General features: G+C 36.7%; 1 protein-coding gene across 2 annotated transcripts; it reads right to left on the reverse strand.

Moving 5' to 3' along the window:
- Positions 1 to 1,533: 1,533 nt before the first annotated feature.
- On the reverse strand, positions 1,534 to 11,465 carry napbb (N-ethylmaleimide-sensitive factor attachment protein, beta b). 2 transcript variants are annotated; one of them, XM_055186528.2, is made up of 11 exons: positions 11,260 to 11,465; positions 10,156 to 10,235; positions 9,035 to 9,151; positions 7,833 to 7,879; positions 6,692 to 6,769; positions 4,906 to 4,961; positions 4,372 to 4,456; positions 4,165 to 4,269; positions 4,019 to 4,087; positions 2,673 to 2,723; positions 1,534 to 2,591 (listed from the first exon to the last, which is right to left on the reverse strand). In XM_055186528.2, exons 1-11 carry the CDS (start codon positions 11,355 to 11,357, stop codon positions 2,490 to 2,492), a joined length of 888 nt encoding a protein of 295 aa, XP_055042503.1. In that variant the 5' UTR covers positions 11,358 to 11,465; the 3' UTR covers positions 1,534 to 2,489. The 2 variants fall into 2 exon arrangements, with proteins under 2 accessions (XP_055042503.1, XP_055042504.1); XM_055186529.2 differs by lacking the exon at positions 7,833 to 7,879 and having other exon boundaries at positions 11,260 to 11,320.
- Positions 11,466 to 13,566: the final 2,101 nt, after the last annotated feature.

Below are 13,566 nucleotides of genomic sequence, written 5' to 3' on the forward strand. Positions count from 1 at the left end.
CTTCTTTCAACTTTCTGATTGACGCTTGGTCGTTCAAAACGCGACACAGATGGATTTAATGCTCCTTGCAGCTGAGAGAAGCCAGCTTTGGAAGCTCAAGTCTGCGGCGGTGTGAACTTAGTTATTTTGTAAAGACTGGAGTGGTAGTTTTGCATACTCATTGCGTGACCTTTCAACTTGGAGCTGGAGCATCACAACTGCTAATGCAAGATGAGATGATTTCTTTTCTTGGCAAAAATGAGAAGTGTTTTGTTAGAAAAGAGCCTTATGTCTCAGTTGGGATAGTTTTGAGCCCTTTGAAGCTGCATTGAAACTGTAAACTATATAAAGTCCACTATATGGAGAAAAATCCTGGAATGTTTCCCTCAAAAAACTAAATTTCTTCTGACTGAACAAAGAAAGACAAAACATCTTGGATTACATGAAGGTGAGTAAATGATCAGATTTTGTTTATGAAAGTGGAATATTCCTTTAGTCCATTTTCTTTAAAAAATCCAGATAATTTACTCACCACCATGTCATCCAAAATGTTGATGTCTTTCTTTGTTCAGTCCAGAAGGAATTATGTTTTTTGAGGAAAACATTCCAGGATTTTTCTCATTTTAATGGACCCCAACACGTAACCGTTTTAATGCAGTTTAAAATTGCAGTTTCAAAGGCCTCTAAACGATCCCAAACGAGGTGTAAGGGTCTTATCTAGCAAAACGATTGTCATTTTTGACAAGAAAAATAAAAAATATGCACTTTTAAACCACAACTTCTCGTCTTCCTCCTGCTGTGTGACGAGTCAGCGCGACCTCACGTAATTGCGTAATGCCGTGGAAAGGTCACGTGTTACATATGAAACACACATTTGCGGATCATTTTAAACAATAAACTGACACAAAAACATTAATTAGTTTCATTTGACATAAAATAACATCATAACTCTCCTCTTTCTCCACACTGGGGCGTAGTTTCGCATGTGACCTCTTGACGTGATGACGTATTACGTGAGGTCGCACTGGCACGTCACAGGACCACAGATAGACGAGAAGTTGTGGTTAAAAAGTGCATATTTTTTATTTTTGTCAAAAAATGACAATCGATTCACTAGATAAGACCCTTATGCCTCGTTTGGGATCATTTAAAGTCCTTTGAAACTGCCATTTTAAACTGCATTAAAACTAAAACTAATAAGTGTTGGGGTCCATTAAAATGAGAAAAATCCTGAAAGGTTTCCCTTAAAAAAACATAATTTCTTCTCCACTGAACAAAGCAAGACATCAACATTTTGGATGACATGGTGGCGAGTTAATTATCTGGATTTTTTTAAGAAAATTGACTAATCCTTTAAGTGCCTTGGAACGCACAGCATTATTCAATGTGGTGACATAATTTCCACTGAAACAGGAAGTCAGTGCGGAACTATCAAGTAGACCCTCCCACTTTTTAAAATAACAAATCGCATTTTGTTTATGGCACAGTCTAGCAAAGCTGCATGACAGCTAGAGAGCACCAGTTTTATATAAAAAAAAAATTAATACTTCAACGCGTTTTGAGTGTAGTTTTTTATTATTTCTGTACATTCTCACAGACATATACAAAGAAGACAGCAGTTGCTCTGTGTGAAAGTACATTGTTTGGTAAGTCTTAATGGCTTCTTAAAAATTCTAGAATATGATAAAACACAGACAATCACACAACAGTTAAACACACATAATGACATGCGCTGCTAAAGATCACATGAGTGAAGAATATGAGCTACGCATTCATAACATTACAAACATATATAGAGCATAGCATTAAAGGTTACATATGGATTTTGTAAACGCCTTCATTTCAGTGCCGATGAAGTGATGGTTTGTCTTCAATAGTGTATTAAAAATTTTTTTGGGACTACTAATAATTATTAAATAAGAAAACAACACCCTAAAACAACAGAGTTATTCAAAAATAATCATCTTGGGGTTCGGCACACAAGACATTTCAGAATTTACATCGCATGTGGACATTTTGGATGTTTGGTTAACATCTTGTAGAACAAAACAGCTTCATGTAGAGGCCTGCATGCCCAACGCACGAACACAAATTAAACAACTTATAGTCTTAAATAATAACAATACACAATTCTCTTGCACTCGATTACATCTGTACATTTCATGCGTCTTTAGCATGTCGCAATCCAATGACTATTACAAAAGAAACGAGGACTAAATCCTTATCGCATCTTTAAACGTTTCTCTCTGCTGAACCTCCTAAAAAGTTTTCGAGGTTCCAAAGCAAAGCACATCTTTGAACTGGAGTGCTAAATTTTGATATGTGCTATATTACTTAATATATCAATGAAGTACAGGCTTATATATATTTATATTGTCTAGAAATATCTGCAGCAATACATTTGGACATACTGTATTGGGAAACCTGGACTTGGCCATTGCACAAAACTGAAGTGAAATGGGAGGGGGGAGAAAGGTGCCATGCAGTGGGTGATGATCCCACTGTGTGGATCATTTCAGGTCACCCTCATCTCCCTGAATAGTTTTCTTGATACGCAGAAGCATGGTGGTGTGCCATTGGTCCAAACGCGAGATGGAGTCAAACTCCTTCACCTAAGAGACACAGTAACAACTGAAAGACACGTCGAAACCATGATAGCATTAAATGGATGTTGCTGATGATAAAGGACTTACTGCTTCTGTAAAAGCCTCTGCATTCTGCTCCTCGTGAGCCTCGAGAAGTTTCTGTGTGAACAAAACCGTTTTGAGTATAAAGCAACAAATTAACTCTTTCCCCGCCATTCACTAATTAAGAGAAACGCTTTCCTGCTAATGACGAGTTTTTACAGCAATCTATATTTCCGCTATTATCCACTAGGTGGGGCTATTACCCAACTTGTAAAACATAAAATTATCTACGAATCCAAAATCAGTAAATACTCGGGTGTATGTTTTGAATATTGCTCCGAATCTGATCTCTAACAAAAGTCTTTTACATAAATGCAATTATCTCAGCTTTTTGTTCAACACAGGTTCCCTTATTTGGAAGTCGCCTTAATGTTTCTACAGCAATTCCTCCCTACGTTGTCTTATGCCGAGTTTACACCAAACGCGTTTTGGGCGTCAAAATCGCGTCTACCGCGCCTAGTTTGACGCTTGAACACTTTGAATGCATTCGCGCGTGTAGAGCGGAGTAGACGCGCGGAAAAAGCAAGCATTTGACGCGCGTCCGAGGCAAACTCCGCTTCCTGTGGGAGGGGCAACTGCTGTGCGAGTGTCTGTTTGCAAGATGACTGATGTTGATTGTGCATTTATCAAGAGAGTTACCAGTTTGTATTGGGTAACCTTACTATAGGGGGAAAATAAACGGCGCGGGTCGATAAACGTCACGTGACTCAAAAGTGAAGTGTGTATTACAACTTAGCAGGTTGCCCAAAGTCCTTACTGACACTTTTCAAAGCGAGGTCCTTTTTATTCCTGTATCCTATAGAAATAAGAACTTGTGTCATATAGCTCCGAGTGACTGCTTGAGTGAGTGACTCCGGGCGGGGCTGCCACCACAGCAGCAGGCAGGCTCCTGATTGGTTAACGCGGCGCAAAATTCCGCCAAAGTTCAAATTTTTCAACTCGCGCATCAGCCGCAAATTCGCGTGAACCGCAAAATCCACAAAAGCATCATTCGCGCATACAACGCTCAATTCGCGCGAGCTTCACGCGCGAATGAGGCGGAAACGCGTCTTCTGCTCCGCGCCGAACGCCTCTTCCGGGCCGCGGGACCTCCTGACGCGCGTCAACGCGTCTGCACATAGACTTAACATTGAAATCACTCGCGCTTCACGCCTCTATCGTGGTTGGTTTAAACGTACCATAAGACAATGACATGTTTGTCCTGGAGCGGCTACCGTAGCTTCTCTTTGCGTTTTGAAATTGAGGGGTGAGCTGTTGACGGAGATGTTGGTTGCAATTCGCAATCTCACCACTAAGAAACCCACACTGGACCTTTAAATGATAAAACATGATTTATAAGTCACATGACAAACCTTCAGAAGTTTGCACTCTCTTGAATCCGAGTAGGCTGGAAACATCTCTTCATACTTTGCGATAGCGAGCTACAAGAGAAAGAAAAGTCGGTGTCATTTACAGCAACTCCTCACATCGGTCCAAACATCCAGACCATCCGACTGACCTTTGCGTTTAGCTCATCGACGATAAAGTGACACAATGAAGCTTTAAAGAAATATTCCTTGGCGCTGTATTTCAGCAGGGGGTTGTCCATGGTGTTGGTTCCGACCTGTTTACGGACAGTAATTTCAGTGTGACTTGGTGACCGTGGATGAGGAAGTTATGCTGAAACAAGGTTATAAAGTCTGCTGGAGATCAACAGATGGTATACCTGCTCATAAATCTCTATTGCCTTCTGGTACTGTTCTAACTGAGCGCTGTATGACGCCACCTTCAGAAGACACTTGTTTGCAGAGCTATAAATTAAACGAACCGTGTCAAAACATAAACCATCATTTAATGTGCTACAAGTAAACTGTCATCGGGACCAAATGGGGAATTTTCCATTGCATAGTACCCCACGGGTCAGATCATGCCAGCTCACCTTACTTTGGCAGCACATGCACAAAGGTAAAGCTAATCTTGCGTTAGCAATGACGCTGGCAGTGACGATTCTCTCAGACCAATCAGTGATCTATAATGTTTTCACATCACGTTTTAGTATCAGCTCAGCTCGCTTAGAATCGAGGTGATACTAAGAAAAAGTATTGGTACTACGTACTGTACCCATTGAAAAAGCCCCCAAAAATTTGCTTACTTGACCCAAACCTAACCGTGGGGTGCTATGCAATTAAAAAGCGCTGAAAGAGGATAAACGTTGTAAAGGCAAAAGCAATGGGAGAAATCATTGGTTGAGAAAGTTTACCTGTTCGATTCCTCTCCTTTGTAATAGTCAGCAGCTTGTTCGTAATGTGCGATCGCCTGTAGGTGACCAAACACAGAATAATCATAACCGGCCGAATGATATTCTGTTCTCATGTGCAGTACAACAGAACAATATGCTCATAGCCATCAAACTTCAACTATAGCAGCAGTTTAATAAGTATTAAGAGCATGTATAAGCTAATGTATAAACCAACAAGAGAATTTTTGTTGGTATTTAATTTATATATGTCGCACACCTGAAGTCCAAATATAGACTCAAACAAATATAAAAATCCCGCACACCATCTGTTTGCAAAAAACGTATCAAAATATCTTTATTGGCTTGATCTTCACCTGCAGGTGTTGATGCCTGATAAAGATCATACTGTACAGTCGAAACATTGCCAATAAAGATATTTTGATACGTTTTTTGCAAGCAGATAGTGTGTGGGATTTTCCTTTGTTTGCTTTTAGATACAAAAAAGTGTTTTTGTTTGGTCTTTACATTTCCATGTCGAACTAAGTTTTATTAACTTTATAGTTATTTATCACCTTAAGCAAGCAAGAACGTACGAGAGGCTGTGCTGTATTGTAAATAAGTCAACGCTAAATGCTATTGTTTTTAGGCACGACAAAAAGCATAAAAGATCAATGCAACCCCTTCAGTTGTGGTTTATATATATATATATATATATATATATATATATATATATATATATAGCACAACCTCGAGTACTTTATTGCTTTTATAAAATAGTTAACACACAATACAAATATTAAGTAAGGAATCATTGACGACGGGCCATTGAATTATAAGAAAATAATGCACATCCAAGGTGGTATTTTCAAATGATTCAAAGGACCGGAGTCAATTATTACGCTTAGCCACGGTTACCACAAACATTGCTCTGGTGGCTATTTTTAAGACATTTGACAAGTTGGTTGTGCCACTTCATAATTCATACTCATGATTATTTCTCAACCAATCTGAATACAGCATTCAACAGACCCGTGGTATAAAGCAAAATAAATATGTATCAATATATCTTTCATGACACAAAATCACTAAAAGTCTTCCTTTCACTGAAAAAAATAGTCCCTGACCGACTTTGAACACGGTGTTTATAAATGAAGGCTGCTCAAACTTGCATTTTAGTCTGGGACTAGGATATAATGTTTCACATATGTTTATTTTGCTAAGGGCAGTGTTCAAATTGAGGGGAGCTGGGGTGGTCTCAGCCAGGGGTCCCCTGGTTTTTATTTAAATTAAAATGCTACATAAATTTAATATCCTTGTGCTGCGCTGCCACAAAGCGATACTGTACATTTGTCCCAATTTTGCAATTAACTAATCCAAAAGATTTCGGTTTTCTAGAGGAATTAACAGATTGTTAGATTTAGGATTGGGTTGGGGCTTTTAAAAAATTATTCTCAAACTATTATTATTTTACACTAATTTGGGGGTAAAAATGGTTAGGGTTTGAGTTAAGGGTAATTTGGGATTCTTTGATTAAAACGTGGATCCAGGACCAACCAAAAATTTTATCCAGGATCACATCGTACTTTGTAAAATCCCGGCGACCCTATAATGACGGGAGGGAGGCTTGGCTAGGGGACCCCCATAATCTTTGAAATAATTCGAACACTGGCTAAGGGTGCTGTGATAAACTGAATCATTAGGTGCAGGGGACTTATAAATAAAACACAATATTCACCAATCAGAATCAAGAACTAAAACTAACTATTTCATAAGTATGAATAATTTAACATATTGTGCGGTTTTATACCTTCTCAATATCCACCAGCTCTGACTCGTACACCTCTGCGATTGTGATATGATGCTTGGCTGCGATGGTGAATCTTCCCTATAGTCAAAACAAAAGAAACATAAAACAACAATATTTAATTGTGTATGTATAACACATACAGCAATGATTTAATATGAATGAATATATGATTGTGGCTGGCTGAGCTCTCAATTCAGCAGGGCCCTTACGAAAATTACCATGCTTTTTGTGGTAAAAGTGTAGTAACCATGCTTTTTTGGTGTATTGATTACTATAAGCAAACCATGGTATTACTACACTAACCATGGTTGTCAACAAAACTATGGTATTTTCGTGGTTAACCATGGATACTGTAGTAAAACCATGGTTAATTTTCCTACCCGAGCTCGGTCCTGGAGGGCCGGTGTCCTGCAGAGTTTGGCACTGTCCCAAATGGCTCACTTCATGTGGACTTTCGGTCTCTAGGCCATCAATTGCACGTGCTCGCTTAGTTTACGAGTCCATAGGCTGTCCCATCTGTTATTTTTACGCTCCGAAGTGTGCTCATCAGTGCCCCCTTTGCACCCTTGATGTGGTCTTTGGCAAAGCCCGCACTGCTGCAGAAGTCAACCCAGAAGTCCTTGCAAAAGACCAATCAGACGAAGGATGGGAGGAGTTCACACTGATGGGCAACTTCTTTTCATATTTCCGGCGTGACGCTCGAGTCTGTCCCAAAATTCGACTCCAGTGGACTCGCATCAAGGGTCCCTAAAGTCTGCACTACATTATGTCATCAAAGCGTGGACTATAAGGAAGTCCACAAGTCCGAAGTGTGCCATTTGGGACAGGGCCATTATCTCCAACCCGAATTAAACACACTTGGAGCAGCTGATTAAGGTCTTGCTGAGCATACTAGAAACTTCCAGTCAGTTGTGCTGAGTCAAGTTTAAGCTAAACTCTGCAGGACACCGGCCCCTCAAGACCTAGTTTAGGCACCCCGGAATACAGATTTCTGCACATACTCATTTCTGCACATTTTGTTTTACTGCCTGGTGAGAGGATCTGCTATAACAGCTGGTGAAGTCCCGGAGGTCTCGCAGAGCGCAAATACAACACTTCCAGATGAAAAAGTACAGAAACCAAACCTGCAAAAGCATCTTACCATATCTGTGTAAATATCAATGGCTGCGTTTAAGCACTTGATAGCCTCTAATCGCAAGCGTTAAAGAGAAGAGGGAGGAGAGAGTTAGACAGATGTAATGCTTAGAAACCTGCAGGGTTACACATGTACTTTCTGACACAGACATAAAGCGGCATGTTAACCATCATATCTTTGAGAAACGGTATATTTTAGATTTCTGTTTTTTGCAAAAAAATTCTGAGTGCCCAATGGCATCATTATTAACCCTCTATCAGTATAATCTGACTAACCTTGGCAAAACCGACACAATATTATGTGCAATACAGTATTCTTCTGTGACTCTGGACCACAAAACCAGTCATAAGTCACACGATTATATTTGTTATTAGGGATGCATAACCATTAATCGTGATTAATCTATAGCAGAATAAAATTTTTTGTTTACATCATATTAGTGTGTAAACTGTGTATAATAATTATGTATATATAAATATGCACACATGCATGTATAATGTAAAGAAAAAAATATATTTTATTATTAAGTATTTATATTTATATATAATATAAATTATACATAAATGTATATACACATGTAAACATATCTTAACTATATACATGCATGTGTGTGCTTTTATTTATACAAAGTTATTATACACAGTTCATATATGATGTAAACAAAAACCTTTATTCTGCTATAGATTAATCGTTATGCATCCCAATTTGTTATTGTTATAGTAGCCAATAATATATTGTGTGGGTCAAAATGAACTTTATTTATCTTTAATTTTCTTTATATTTCCTACCGTAAACATATTAAAATGTATCTAAATGTACTAATTATTAGTAATATGTGTTGCTAAGGTCTTCATTTGGACAACTTTAAAGGCGATTTTCTCAATATTTTGATTTTTTGCAGCCTCAGATTCTAGATATTCAAATAGTTGTATCTCTGTCAAATATTGTCCTATCCTAACAAACCATACATTATTTATTCAGCTGGTATATACATTTTAATTTCACAAGGACCCTTATGACTGTTTTTGTGGTCCAAGGTCATATATCACACACAGCATTATCTCCACTGCTTTCACATTTTTTAAACATCTGCTATAGTTCACAGTCATGTAATCGAGTAGTAGCCTACAACACATTGTGTAATTAGAATCAAGAACCCGTTTACATGACAGCATCAAAAAATTTATAAAAAAAATTGGTCGTCTCACCATGTGGATCTGCTTTTTTGAAGGCATTTCCCGCATCAACGTAGCTTGTGGCCGAGTCGTGTTTATTTTGGAGTTGCATGTGAAGTCTGGCCGCCTGACAGAAAGCATTTCCTGCAGCTATATACAAACACAACAGTACATCAATTCATCCCTTACAAACAAAGCTCATTTATTATTCCAGGAAGCATTTGACAATAACTTTCATTAAAGGTAAAGCGTGTCCTTCTGCATAATGACAGGGTTTAAAAAAGGTTTCCTGGACACTCCTCTAGTATATATTATTGATCAGTCCAACAGACAGTCCCGCCCTAAACTCACCCCGTTTGGACCAGTTGAGAAGCTCTGACTCTGTATATTAAAATAATAACCACTGAAATGTCTTGAAACATGCCGTGTTGTTTAATGCGTTGATATGGGTGAATTTCAAATGGCTATTTTGCACCCTTGGAGGGCACATCGAAATAGGAACACAAACAAAAAGTCATTACAGATAAAGAAAAAAAACATTGTCTGACTTTTTTTATCATTGCTTCATTCACCAAGTGTATTTTAACTCTTTCCCCGCCAGCGTTTTTTTTAAAAAAATTGCCAGCCACAGCGCCAGCATTTTTAAGATTTTCACAAAAGTTTAATGCCTTACAGAAAATGTTCTTCTTTAAAAATATTAAATATATTCATAATTTAATGAAAGAACAGACATCTGCTTTAAAAAAACAAACGTTTTTAACCCTGGAAACCTTTAGATTCAAATGCTTTTATCTTCTACATGCAAACTTGGTCAATGTTTTTGAGCAAACTGGTTTTGAGATGTTATCAAGTCTGCAAGTTACAGTATTCAATCATTGTTTTTTATTCCCAGTGAGCATCTTGATATCTATTTGATGTCAAATATTGGACTTAATCAAGATGCAATAAAATCATTTTAAGATCAGAATGGGTAAAAACAGGAAGTTAATCCCACACTGAAATTTGGTTTAATGTATGTAGGTCAATATGTGATTTACATTAAATCAATGTTTTGACTCTCCACCAATAAAACTCATTCTGATTTGCATATTTGACCTGTATTTGATCAACTTCCCACTGGGTTTTGTGTTATTTTGTGTGAAGTAAGTACATACCACTCCAGTTTTTAGCCATTTTGAACATGTTGGCCGCTCTGGCGTACATCTCACACGCCTCTTCCACTTTCTGATTTCCCCTGAAAGACGTGAAAACAGTCATTAGATTTAAAATGATAATTATTGTGCACCCTTGTTTACATAATGCTACATATTATCAGGGTTTTAATATCACAGTTATGCTGCAAAATATAATGGTTGCATAAATTTGATATCTTTTGGCAGATGACACTGGCGTATATAGGATATCGGGTTAAATTATGAACACTTTTAGCTGGTGTTTCACACAAAAGTCCCAACTGAGTCCTGGTGGTCTATTTTATTGGGTCAGTGTCTCATGTAATTTTAATCAAACCTATTTACATACATTTTATTTTGCAGCATACTACTAGGTCAGATAAAGATTGACTAATAATCTGTTGGATGGAAATTTACTAATTACTACTAATTTACTAATTTACTAATTATTTACTAATCTGTTAAAAAGTGAATTGTTGTGCAAGCATAAAGCAGTAATGTTTTTCAATTACTTCCTTATAAATGTTTATAACGTTACATTCAAATTAAAAGTGGTCCTTGAGATTTTATTCATGTGTCTGATTTCCATCCAGCTGTTGGATGCAACAGGGAATTTACTGACATACTTATAAGAAATTATTCATGTTTAATTATTATTGACTGCATGCATTACACGTGGATTTTACCAAAGAGGAATAAAATAAGATTTAAACAAGACAAGCCGGTGTAAATACCGCAGCGCTCCTGCGCCACTAATGCACCAAACACCCTTTCACAGATCCAACACCGTAACATAAGATAGAAAAAATATTATTTAACTATTATAACCTTATATACAGATATCTAAACAACTAACCAATGCAATACGATTTCATCAAGACATGTTTATATATAGGCCTTCTCTATGGTCTAATGCGCAAATCGGCCTGTCACAGTTTGGGTCCGGACAGCAAATAAGTGCTTTCTCTTTATGAATGGAAAGGACGACATGGAAAATCTAAAATTAAAGTTTGCAATGTTTTATCCTGCTAAATTGTTTAATATAAAAGCATTAGCATTGATCAAATCAATAAGAGAACATCTTACCCAAACATTCCTCCTAAAAAGGAGCCCGATGACTTCACTTTCTTGTCAGCTTCAGCCATAAGTTGAATCGCCTCTTTTTCCTTTCCTGAACTGTCCATTTTTATAGCGATAAATGAAGCAAAAGCGCACTAAAATATATATTTCGTTTATTTGCTCGCTTCTCTCGCCGTTTATGGCAGCGGGATTACTGTCAGACGGTTTATTAAGCGTAGGCGTTCGAAACACTAACGCATTGCATCATGGGATTTGGAGTTTAAAGTCCGCGCTGGGACAAGCGCTTTTCAGAGAAATCAGAAACAAATAAACTACAACTCCCATATATACACAAACACAAAACCTCTTACGTAAAACTGCGATGTTTACATCGCAAGAGCATTAAAATTATTATATTTGGAAAGTGATTTACAATATATTATACAGTTATTCATTGTATTGATAAAGTAACATATACACAAAACAAAATTTGCCCTTTGTAAACCAAACCTGTCACATTTTGTGAATGATTTCAAATTATACAATACCCATTTCGAAAAAATAAAAACAAAAAAGCTCTGAAAACATATTTTATAGGTACTCATTTTTTTATTCTCTCTCTTCTTTCTTTTCTGGTATCATATGTGACTAATACCTCATGTTCATGTGGCATTCATGTGTTTTATAGCCTACTTGATGTTGTTATTTAATAAAAAAAAGCATTGACATTATGATGACTTTGAATGGATTACACTATTCACTGTAATCTGCCTTTTTTAATTATGTCACAAAAATAACAACAGAAAATGTATTATTATATTTACTTTAATATTTTATAATAAATCTAAATACATTTTTAGCTGTGGTGCAGTGTGCTTTGCTTTATTTAAATGCTTAACTATTTATTTGTTTAGATTTAATTTTACTTTAATTGTATTTATTTATTTCATATCACGAGACACATCAACACTGTATTAAAGGAAGTATTGTATAAAAATCTGAGTGTGATCAAATAACTTTATAATCAATTGTATTTATATTAAAAATAAACACAGAATTTATATAATCTGCAACAATTACCTGCACTGTAGGAAACGACCAAAATAAATAAATAGTGGGCATAAAGTGTATATTTCTCTTTCAACACTAGATGGCGTCATACTTTACCACCTAATATACCGTCTGTGATTGACTGTGTAATGCAGTGGTTCTTAAACTGCAGGGCCCTGAGATGGTGCAAGGGGGGCCCCAGTTTTATAACATTTTATCAAATAAATGAATGTGTCATAAATTCTGTGTAATTGAATAAAAAAATGTAAGGCTACTAACCAACATCACTACATTTAATTCAGATATTAAGTTTAGGAATGTTTTATCTCATATATATTTTCTTTGGGCGGGAGGCACGTAGGGTTGCACCATATACAAGGAGGGCTGCACGCCGAAAAAGTTTGAGAACCACTGGTGTAATGTATGCATACAGGTGCAGTATAAAAAACTATAGCTAATAAAATAGAAATAATAAAAATGACATTCACTGAGCTTCAAGAAATATTTCATAGCACGTGTCACTTAATTTAACCTGAAAAATCTCAATTTTTTTAGTTCTAGTTCTAAAGACACAACAGTAAAATAAATTGTGTTGATGGTAAGATGATCTACGAAAACTTAAATTGTTTCCAAAGTACAATAAAAGCATCACATTTTCCTTTGTATATTTAAAACATTTCATTTCAGGAAAGGGTGGCTTGCTTTGTTTCCTTTGTTCTCGCCTTTGTTGCATTGTGTGGAAAACAATTACAGGTGCCTTTAATGTAGGCTGTGTCTCAAAACCTTATGACCTGCCTACCTTGCATTATGGGGCAGTTATCCAAACAGGGGTTAAGACCAAAATGCATTTTTTTTGAGCTGCCTTAACTAAAAACATCATGCACTGACAAATCATAAAATATATCAATTCCATTGTTTTGTCTCAAGATGCACACTGGTCAAAATTGTATAAGTTATGTAAAAACTACTTAAAAGTCATAATATTAAGGCCTATAGTCCTGGCTTATGGGCAGTTTCCTGCACAGGGTTTAGATTAATCAATCAGGACTATGTCTTTTAAGTATGCATTTAAGTAGTTTTTAAAAATATAGTGAAAAATATAGTGATGTTCTGAAATTAAAGCAGCTTAAATATTCATTTTAGTCTGGGAAACCGCCCCATACGTCCAGAATGTTCATAGCTTAGTGTGTTATGTAAAAGGGAGTTTTTGTTGGTTAATTTCCATTGATGCGTATGTATAAAGTGGGAAAACAAACATGAGCTGCTCGAATGCTGCAAGAGGAA

The sequence above is a fragment of the Misgurnus anguillicaudatus genome, chromosome 18 (assembly GCF_027580225.2).
Source record: "Misgurnus anguillicaudatus chromosome 18, ASM2758022v2, whole genome shotgun sequence".
NCBI classification, from domain to species: domain Eukaryota; kingdom Metazoa; phylum Chordata; class Actinopteri; order Cypriniformes; family Cobitidae; genus Misgurnus; species Misgurnus anguillicaudatus.

Coding starts and splice junctions, on each gene's coding strand:
- napbb (XM_055186528.2), bottom strand. CDS start 11,357: ATGGACAGTTCAGGAAAGGAAAAAGAGGCGATTCAACTTATGGCTGAA. Junction 2,724..4,018: donor GAGAGTGCAAACTTCTGAAG/GTTTGTCATGTG, acceptor TTGTTCACACAG/AAACTTCTCGAGGCTCACGA. Junction 2,592..2,672: donor CAGAGGCTTTTACAGAAGCA/GTAAGTCCTTTA, acceptor TGTGTCTCTTAG/GTGAAGGAGTTTGACTCCAT.